The following is a 9,918-nucleotide window of genomic DNA, read 5'->3' on the forward strand; positions in this document are numbered from 1 at the left end:
GAAACAGGCACAGGCATTTTTATGTGAATGAAATAAGCATTAAGAGGCTTTGAATCAATTTATTAACATTTAAAGGCTTTTCTGAATAATAGTGGGATTTATTAATGTGGCAGCAAACATAGTAGGGACAAGGTAGAGCATAATTACACAAGTGATATCTGTGAAAGAGAAACCAGGATCTGAATTTTCAGCTGCTTCTTTCATGCGCATGCAGACATCCTGCATTCCATAACTTCTCAGTGGCAGCAAACTACATACTTCCACCTGCAAGTCAATTTTGCTGTCCTTGCCTTTGTGTCTAGCAATTATTCCCTCCAGCCTAGCAGCCCAGGAAAAGGTTATGGACCCAATTTCCTTCTTACTATTCCCAAGCCTCAAGCTAACTCTTTTTCTGAGGAAGCCTAGACAACCCATAGGCTCCAGTCAAGGCCACTCCTTAATTGGCTAGAGAGTCCCTTTTAAACAACAAAGCACTCCGTTCCCAAGGGGCAGAGTGCTTTGCCACTATTCTGGCAGTCAACCCAGAACAAAGATGTATCATTTCCAGACAGAATTATGCACTGTATTCAAATGCATGGGTAAGAATTAAAAATTTCTCTTCCAGGGACTTCAAGCTTTGCAGGTGCAAAAGTCTAGAATGTTAGCAATAGGAAGGAACAGGGCCTGGATTTTTGTATAAGGAGGTATTTGCACATACATACCATGATATTATTACATTCAGTAAAAGTTGCACATAGTATTAACATTGCAGTAAAAGGCCCTGCCTTGTACCCATGATAGATGTTAATTGAACTTAAAAATTTATCTGCAAAGATTTCACCCACTTGGTCACTTCCTAGAAAATTAGGCAAGATAAAACCCTCACAAATTAGGCAGTGAAGGGTTTTCAAATATTAACTTTAAAAAGGTAAAAGCATTCAAATGCTGGCCACGTCAACTTCATCCTCCTCTCCAGGGCTTGTGCTGTCTTCTCTACTCCTATACTTGGGGACTTAGCAATCAAGAGAAAATAAATGTATAAAAAAAAAAAGCAATCTTAAGACCAATTCTGTTAAGCCTTTTTCTAGGACAAAGCACAACATACTAAGTGGCAGTAGAAAGTCTCATGGTACTATCTAAGAGACCAAATAAATAAAAATAATAAAAACCCCTCCCCCCATAATACCTGGAGCAATAGGTTTCTTTACTGACATACCAGACAAACATGTCAATTCAACACTTAGTTCTTTCTCCTTTATTTAACCACAACACAAGTACAAGAGCAAAATCAAACCCAATTCAGTGGAATCCACTAAAGAATAAACCTGTTCAGAATGCAAGTCTCAAGAAACCAAACCAAAATATATACAAGGATGTAGTAGAACCTTTATAAAACATGAGGAATCACATTGGAGTGCTCCTCAAAAATAAAATACACTAGAAAATTGACCATTTAAAATAATACATTTGTTAAGTAACAAGTTTATGCATTGAACAAGTGCCCACTGTACCATTCCATTGGCTGTTTAAATACCACAACTCATTTTAGATGTAAATTTGAAGTGTATTAAAAGACAGTTTGTGATCTCAATTAAAAATAACAGTAACAGAATTTTGTTATGGTGACAAAGGCTGCCATCTGGGCCCATGAAGTTAGGATGCTCTGGTCAGGAAAATGCCAGGCACTCGTATATGTTCCTTTCCAGGCTCCCACATTAAATCCACATCAATTCAACTTCTTCTTGATCTGTAGCACCCTTGCTATTGTAGAGAGTCTGCTCTTGAGCAAAAGCTGCCCTTTATGCCAAAAGAAATAGTGCAGTGGTTCTGTGATGTGGATAGAACTCCACAAGAGAATAGGTTAAGACCACCAGACACACCTAACCACTGCAGTGAACACAGAACTCTTGTATAAAGCTGCTCAATCTGATTTGTCAACGCTTTGTTCAGAAATATAAAACTCAGAATATAGTTTACAAAAGAATTTCCTTATAGAGCATCTTAATGTCAAAATATTAACAAAAAACACAGTTTATGTTAATGCTGAGAACAGTGGTTTTGGAAAAGTAAAGCAAAACAAAACAAAGCTGTTGCTAACAATAGACAGAAATACACTAAAAACTTTAAAAAAAATAAAAGGGTCCAAGGTACTTAGCCAAAATGGAATCATTTGAGACAAACTGTTTACAGAGTGAGTTGAACATTCCACACAAACCTATCATAAGTGTTAACATCCACTATTTCAGTTTAATTTTTGGACAAGCTTCAGCAACTAGATTAAAAAAAAAACAAAAACCACTAATACAAAATGTAAAAAAAACCTGAAGCACTTTAGCTTTTAGACAAATTTTTAAAGTTGAAACTGTACCTTTGTCTCAGTTATATAAGAACTTAAAATTGAAACTAACTGGCATAAACCCAGCTCAGCTGGGTTATTAGACCCTTTCCTCCTGTCCCCAGACTACATCATGAATCCTTAGAAAGCTCCAATCTCAGTCCCCCATGGTCTGTAGGGTTTGCCCAGGTTTGCTGACTGCGTTGGTGCAGATGGGCTGAGTGCATTAGGGGACAACAGATGGAATGAACTGAACGAAAAGGGGAACGCAGACAGAGATGCCATGGAGGAGAGCAGAGGCGGAGACAGTTTGGAAGCAGAGGTGACCACAGGGAGCACTGGTCCAATGCTGCCATTAGGGGGCACTCTCAGTGAAGAAGTTTCAGCATGAGCAGCAATTCTGCTCTGGTGATGTGGTTCTGTGGAAGATGCTGTGGTACTGGTGTTACCATGCCCATTCTGAGGCAGTAGTAATGGGTGAGAGATGTGAGGGTGATGTCCAAAGGCACTGCCCCAAGGAATATGTCCAATGCCAGTGTGTGCACTGCTTGCTGCTTCCCGTTGAGAGGCATAATTATTCAGGTGAGAAACAAGTCGAACTCGAAGAGGATCAGAAGCGTCCAAGCCCTCAATAATACTAAGGTACCGGGCAACTTCAGCCAGGCACTCCCGAAACCCTAAACTTCGATAGTCCATAGCAAGAGCATGGGCATCAAAATAGCCTGAAAGAAAGGAGGGGGGGTGGGAAAAAAAAAAAAAAAAAGAAGCGGTGTGTTAAGATGTGGTTTCCACTGATTCCAACATTACACCTTCCCCTGCAAGCACACTTCGTTTGATCATGCTGGTTATGCTATTATAACCTTCCTAAACACAGGATAGCTTTCCAGGTCTTCTAGGGTCTAACAAGCTTTTTTTCCTAACACCTGTGTTGTGGTACTGAGTGTCTCAGCTCACCATGTGCAAACTGACGTGGCCCATAACCAGGAGAAGAAAACACTTGTTCTTTCTGGGTCCCCCCCACCCCACCCCCCAATGGCAGCAAAGCCACAGAACAGTGAAATCTCCACAGAATAGATGACACACGTGCAGCTTATCCAAGGGGGACTTACAGATTAGCTCCCGGCCTGCCCAGGCTCTGCCTGCTGCCGCCTGGGTTGGTGCCCCTCTCTGACCCTTCCAGCCTGTGACACCGAGACCCCTTTTCCCCACGCCTTTCCTTCTCCAGAATTGCCAAAGATGCCAAAAAACAGAAAGACCGCATGTGAGAAAAGGGTTTCCAAGAGGCTGACAGTCACTGCTTCCCACAGGGCTGCCACAACCGGGGTGTGGCACTAGATGACCTCTGGGGGTCTCTTCCAGCCCCACTTCTCTCTGACTAACCTTAGAGAGGGAGAGCAGGCCACTGCCCCAAAGAGTAAGTGTCTACAGGCTGCAACTGAGCCTTTCGAAGGAGCTCCCACAGGCAAGTACCAGGCAGTCCCCAGACAGGCCATCCTTCTCTCGCACACAAGCGGGACCTTGAATTACTCGCCCCCTTGCAAATGCCACATCCACAGCTGGGGGGGTGCAGCTTGTGACCTTTCCTCCTGCCGCCCCCACCTGAGAGGACCTTACCTTTCCCACCGGCCGTGTGCAGCATCTTCAGGTGATCCACTGTCATCTGCAGGATCTCTGCCTTCTCCAGCTTGGCCGATCCCTGCAGGAGGGGACATGGGGGGGGGTGAGACCCGGGGAAAGCAGCCGACGGCCGGATGCGCAGCCGGGGAAGGGGTCGGGGGTCACCAACCTGCTTCTCGAAGGCGCTGGGCACCAGCCTCCGCAGCTCCGACAGGCTGTTGTTGATGCGGTCGCGGCGCCGCTTCTCGATGATCTGCAGGGGAGACGCGGAGGGAGACTGGGATAGGGATTGGGATTGGGACCGGGGCCGGGGGCAGGGACCGGGGACCAAGGGACACTCACCCCTCGGCGCCGCTTCCTGGCCAGGATCTGCGAGGCGGTGGCCGGCGACAGCGCCCCCGCGGCCGGGCTCAGGGTGCTGTAAGGGAGCGCGGGGAGGGTGAGGGCCGAGCCCGGCCGCGGGGAGGGGGCGCGGGGCGGGCGGGGAGGGGGCGCGGGCTCACCCGTGCTCGTCGGCGCTCTCCTTCTCCACCTCGATGGGCTCGTCCAGCTCTTCGCTGTCCGACGAGCTGAAGTCTGCGTGCGCCCGCTTCATGCCGCCGGGAGCCGGGGCCGGGCGGGCGGGCGGGCAGGGACGGAGCGCGCCCCGGGGCACGCCGGCAGCGGCGGCTGCAGCACTGGCGGCGGCGGCGGCGGCGGCGGCGGCGGCGGCGTCTCCCCCGGCGCGTTCCCACGCTTCGCCTCTTACCCGGGGGAGGGGGCGGGGCGCGCCAGGCGCCGCTGCCCCACGCGGCACAGAGTGGCCCACCACGCCCCCCACCACAGCTCGCTCTCCTGATTGGCCGCCGGGCCGCTGCCCTCAGCCAATAGGCGAGGGCGGGGAGGTGCCGCGGTTCCTCTCCTCCCCCCTTCCGACAGAGACGCTAGGGCCTGAATGGCTGGGGAGGGGGGCGCGTTCTATGTTGTGTATTCTGTGCCCGCCCCCGGCGGCGCGCGATTGGCCGGGTGCGCGGCCAGTCAGCAGCCCGCGGAGTCGCACGCGCGGCCGGGCGTGGGAAAGCGGCGCGGCCAAGGGGTTGGCGGCGGGCCGGTGGGTGGGTGGCGGCGGCGGCGGCGGCCGCGTGCGAGGCCCCCCCGGGCTCTGCAGCGGCGGCCGGGAGGGTCGGCGGCTGCGCGGCCCCTGACAGACGTGACACGGCGCGATTCAGCCCCGTCTGCCGCGTGCAGGCGGCCGCCCCCGGGGGCAGCCAGCGGCGCCGCAGCGTTATTACCCCCGTGAGCAAAGCCTGCGGGTCGTTCCCGTCGCGCCATAACGGGCCCACGTGGCCGCCCCGCGGGTGGCACCTGGCACCCAGCTTGCCTGAGACCCGCTCCCCCTCCTGTTGGGACCCGGCCCCTGATCCCACCAGCTAATCTCCACTCCGCACGTGTAGCGTGGCAGGTGGCACCACTGCGATGGTAGAGCAGATCCCACTGCACCCTAACGGGAGCCAGAGAGAGTTATGGGGCATGGCGGTGCCACGCGTGGGCCCCAGCTCATATCTCCCACTCCAGCCACTACATCAGTGCCCTTCCGCAGCCCCTTGGCTTTGGCTGAACCCACTCGCTCAGCTGGTGTTTTTGTGGAGTGACCCACGGCAGTCGTAAACTGTGGTGATGTTTTTGGAAGAGGCTCTTGGCGCTGGGAAAGGAAATGGGGCCAAAAAGATGAGACGTAAGGGTGGCACAGCCAATGGCTGCAGTCCCAAAAGAAAGGCCCTGCAGCCACCTGCAAGCAGCCTTTGGAATGAGATGGAAACGCTTTTCCCAGGAATGATTTGTTATTAATCTGGCCTTTTGGCAGCGCTGCATTTGAGCTTGCGTCAGCATTTCCATTAAATCCATTTTTCAAGCATTTACATTTTTTGTCATAAAATTTCTCCATCCGTGAACTTTGCTTTTACAAGATTGAAAGCAGATTGGGCTTTAAACAAAGTGAGAAGGAGGCATTGGGCCATTTCAGCTTTAAAAGGTCAAGTGCAATGGAAGCCACATTTAACTATGTTCTCTTCTTGGCTCACAGCCTGTGCAGCTGCCTGAAATCAGAGGATGAGGATTTTCAAATACATTTGCAGGTGATTATTTCATACAGAATACTGTCTCCTTTGCATCTTTGAAATAAATTACTTTGAGCAAAGTGTGAATTGCATCTGCACAGACACTTGGCCACTTAGATTTCCATACAGGCTTTTAAAATGCAGCCTATACTCCTCATGCATAGTTCCTTGTATTGACCTACAAGGCCAGACAACTTCCAAACGTGCCTTCAAATTTTTTCTGGTCACTGGTTTCCCAAAAATGATTTACAGAAACAGACAGTCAGTGTGTAGGTGGGCTTGAGTGTAAGTAACTGCAGATGGCTATCAGCTGCCATAATAGGATAAGAAATGTTAAAGGATGAGCTGTCTGGGTGCTCCAGTCCAACTGGGCACAGGACCAAGCAGAGTAGACATCAAAACTAGTTTTAAATCACTTAATATGCCCTTCTGATGCCAAGCAGGCCCTAGTCCTTAGGGTCTGCATCTGTCTGATTTTTCCACTGTGGCCCCAAGGGGCAGTTTCAGCATCTGCGGATTGCCAGAGCTTTGAGGCAGCTCAACCCCTATCCCCTTTCTCCCAGGATCATCCTCTGGATGTGTAGGATAAGGCTGCAGGGGAAACCTAAGGCTCTGACTCAAAATGTCTGAGAATGGTTGATCGCAATTACCAGCGTGAGCAAGTCTGCATCATTATTCTGTGTCCTTTCCCTGGGTTCTGCTCTGTTTTGTGCCTCCTTAGGCTATTCTGAAACTAGTCAAAATAGCACTGAAAGGGAGTTGTTTGTTACTGCGGGAGGCTACTCTTCAGCAAAGACCTGCCACTGATGACCCTTGTTCTAGTGTGTGTGCTAAATTAACTCAGAACCCCTCCCTTCAGGTCTCCGCTCCCAAGGGAGTGACTGCTTTGAAGAGTAATCCCGTCAGCCTGTCATACTGAGTCCCGGAAACTCACTGTTACCCTGGTTACTTTTCCCAATACAGTCAGTGGCTGTGGCACTCACATTGCAGCCAGCTGAAAATGTTAAACCCCTAGAGCATACCAAACCACAGCATCAGCTTTTCAAGAGTTTGCCACTCAGCCTATTACATTTTTCCTCACATATTGCATTCTGAATATGCTCCTTTTCAGAACAACTATTGCTGTTTAAAAACACTTTCCAGGAAACAAATTAACTGTCTGAGAAGTCAATGAAAAGGAGTCAGAAGGATTTAGCATGAGCTTTAATCTTTGCTATGAAGTTAAGGCATTTTTATCAGGCATATCCTTGAAGCAAAGTACAAATCAGCACTTCCCTGAGGTCAAGGGGATCCAATCCAGAAGTTTGGTTTGGGTGCTAATTATGAATCACCTAAGTTTTGTATAGGGAGATACTCTGTATCGGCAGATTTGTTGGAGCCAATCAATACTACAGGTATATATACACCTGCGGGTTAGAATGTGAAGTTAGAATGCAGTTTTAGTGACATCCAATTCACCAAGTCATTTTTAAATTCAACTTTAGCTCCAAGTTGGCCAAGAATGGAATAAAATTTCACATTGAAGTTCTCATTGTAAATACAAATCCTGCATTTCAAAGCCTGTGCTGCTAAACGGACTTTAAGTCTTATTTTGGTAAGATTGTTTAATGCTGTTGCTAAGCAAAATGGGGTTTCCGCATCTAATGACAGCAGTGGAGACTTGACTTCTAGAAGATTGCAAAGATTTTGTGTGATCTTTAGATTCATCTTATACCAGGCTCCAGTCCCATGAATCGTGCATAAACCTGTCAGGGGTATGCCTCACTACATGCAGACTGTGAACCCAGTACTTAGGCTACCAAAACTGGTGTGCTGTTTGGGCCACTTGCAGCTAAATGTAGGTTCTTTTCTCTATCTTGCTATACATTTTGTGTGACTAAGTCTCTCCTTCTCAGTGCTACATGTGGGATAACAGTACTTACCTATTGTGGCAGGGATTGTGAGAATACATTAAAACAGGAGGTGCTTGGTTACTGTGGTTTTAAGAGCTATATCATTATCTAAGATGCATAAGAAACTAATTATCCCAATCATTTCAGTAGGGCTGTGAGAGCAGGTAACTGTTCACCAGTGAGAATAAAGATCATCTACACGTGTTTTATGTGTTTTGAAAGTGAGTTATAACTTAATTGACATTTTGCTGGAGTACTTTATTTCATTACATTGCACAGGCTTAGACGTATGTAAACCTCACATCAAAATATGACATTTTCTGTATGTTTGTCTGTTTTAAAATGGCAAAGGCAAGGAAGATAGGTAATACAGCTGTCCAATAACCACTTTAATAAAATTACACAACATAGCATGGGATTAGGCTAAATAGTTGACCCATCTCCCACTATGAGACCCTCCTGTTGTCTCCTTCAGCCCCCTAGCTCATCTGCTACCCACTTTCAAATTTCTGAAACAGATGAGCAGGAGCCTTATGACAACAACTTCCTTCATTCCACATCCTTGATTCACCCCTAGAGAACAGTTCATCCTGTACCCTGGATGAGGTATAGGACCCGTTGAAAAAATAGTATGCAGTCATGTAATTCCAGATTGCATCATGATGCACAGAGAGAGAAGGGGACCAAATTAAGGCTTTAGGAGAAAACTTAATTCTGGAATTTCCAAACTCCCAACTGTTTCATTTCAACCTTAATGCTCTTTAACATGCTCTCAATGCTCTGTGTAAGAACACTCAGTGAGCTTACTTCAGCTAACACTTCATTGGCATGACAGCCCCTACAAGCGTTGCCAAATTATAGGAGGCGGCAAAAGTCTCAGCTGTGTGTCAAACAAGTAGAATCTGCCCAAGAAGGACCTTCACGGTGTTAGCACATTCTTTATACCCCTGGTTATTTGTTATTATTGTCCAGTGTGGCTTCTATGGCAGATTGCGATGAAATGTGGGGTTGTGTATCTGAAATGTAGATGTTGTCTCTCTCAGAATCAGTTTATTTTTCTTAGTGTTTTTTTTCCTCTCTGAACATAGATGAAACATCTTATATGTCTGCAACACCTTGGCACAATAGAACTGAACCAAATTCTTAACCAGGAACCTTCTTGTCCTTGTGGCTAAGTCCCTAAAATCACTTCAAGGAAAGCTCTGATATCTTTCCCTTGCACATTTGCACAATTACTAATACTACCCTAGTGCCTAACTTAGGGTTAGTACTGTTTTTTGTACTGGCAGGCAAGACGATGGTCCCTGCTCCAAAGTTTACAAGACAAAGCCTGGAGTTTCCTCTGCCCCTAAGATTATAAAATACACTCCTTCTTGCCAAGTGGAGAGCAACTTCTACATCTTCTATTGCCGTTAATGCAATGCCTGTTTAAATGTTCTGATATTTAATCTGAGGCTTTGTTTGTGATTTCTTTTAATGAACCAACTCTATAGTTGGGAGAAATGTTAGACATGCTTCAGACACAAAGCACTCTGGACCATCCTGGCTACAAGAAATCCACCAAATAACGGTCACAAGCTGGCAGAGGGTAGGTTTAGGTCAGATATCAGGAGGCGCTACTTCACAGTCAGGGCGGCTAGGGTCTGGAACCAGCTTCCAAGAGAGGTGGTGAAGGCTCCTACCCTGGGGGTCTTTAAGAGGAGGTTAGATGAACATCTTGCTGGAGTCATTTGACCCCAGTACTCTCTCCTGCCATGGCAGGGGGTCGGACTAGATGATCTGCTCAGGTCCCTTCCGACCCTAGAAACTATGAAACTATGAAATCCCATGACCGTGTCAGAGGTGTAAAGAGCAGGTTTTGCATGCTGACAAACCCTTTAGGAGCTGAGGAAGGTTGGGGGAGGTTTCATAGATTTCATAGACATTAGGGCTGTAAGGGACCTCGGGAGATCATCGAGTCCAGCCCCCTGCCCAAAGGGCAGGAAGTCAGCTGGGGTCA

The 9,918-nt window shown here is 47.7% G+C and overlaps 1 protein-coding gene across 2 annotated transcripts; it reads right to left on the minus strand.

The window, feature by feature from the left end:
• Positions 1-1,219: 1,219 nt before the first annotated feature.
• HEY1 (hes related family bHLH transcription factor with YRPW motif 1) lies at positions 1,220-4,666 on the minus strand. Of its 2 annotated transcripts, XM_090040223.1 has the most exons (5): positions 4,435-4,665; positions 4,274-4,349; positions 4,101-4,184; positions 3,929-4,010; positions 1,220-3,036 (listed from the first exon to the last, which is right to left on the minus strand). In XM_090040223.1, exons 1-5 carry the CDS (start codon positions 4,524-4,526, stop codon positions 2,456-2,458), a joined length of 915 nt encoding a protein of 304 aa, XP_089896349.1. In that variant the 5' UTR covers positions 4,527-4,665; the 3' UTR covers positions 1,220-2,455. The 2 variants fall into 2 exon arrangements, with proteins under 2 accessions (XP_089896349.1, XP_089896348.1); XM_090040222.1 differs by having other exon boundaries at positions 3,929-4,184; positions 4,435-4,666.
• Positions 4,667-9,918: the final 5,252 nt, after the last annotated feature.

The sequence above is a fragment of the Crocodylus siamensis genome, chromosome 3 (assembly GCF_052110815.1).
Source record: "Crocodylus siamensis isolate JL-2025a chromosome 3, ASM5211081v1, whole genome shotgun sequence".
NCBI lineage: Eukaryota > Metazoa > Chordata > Crocodylia > Crocodylidae > Crocodylus > Crocodylus siamensis.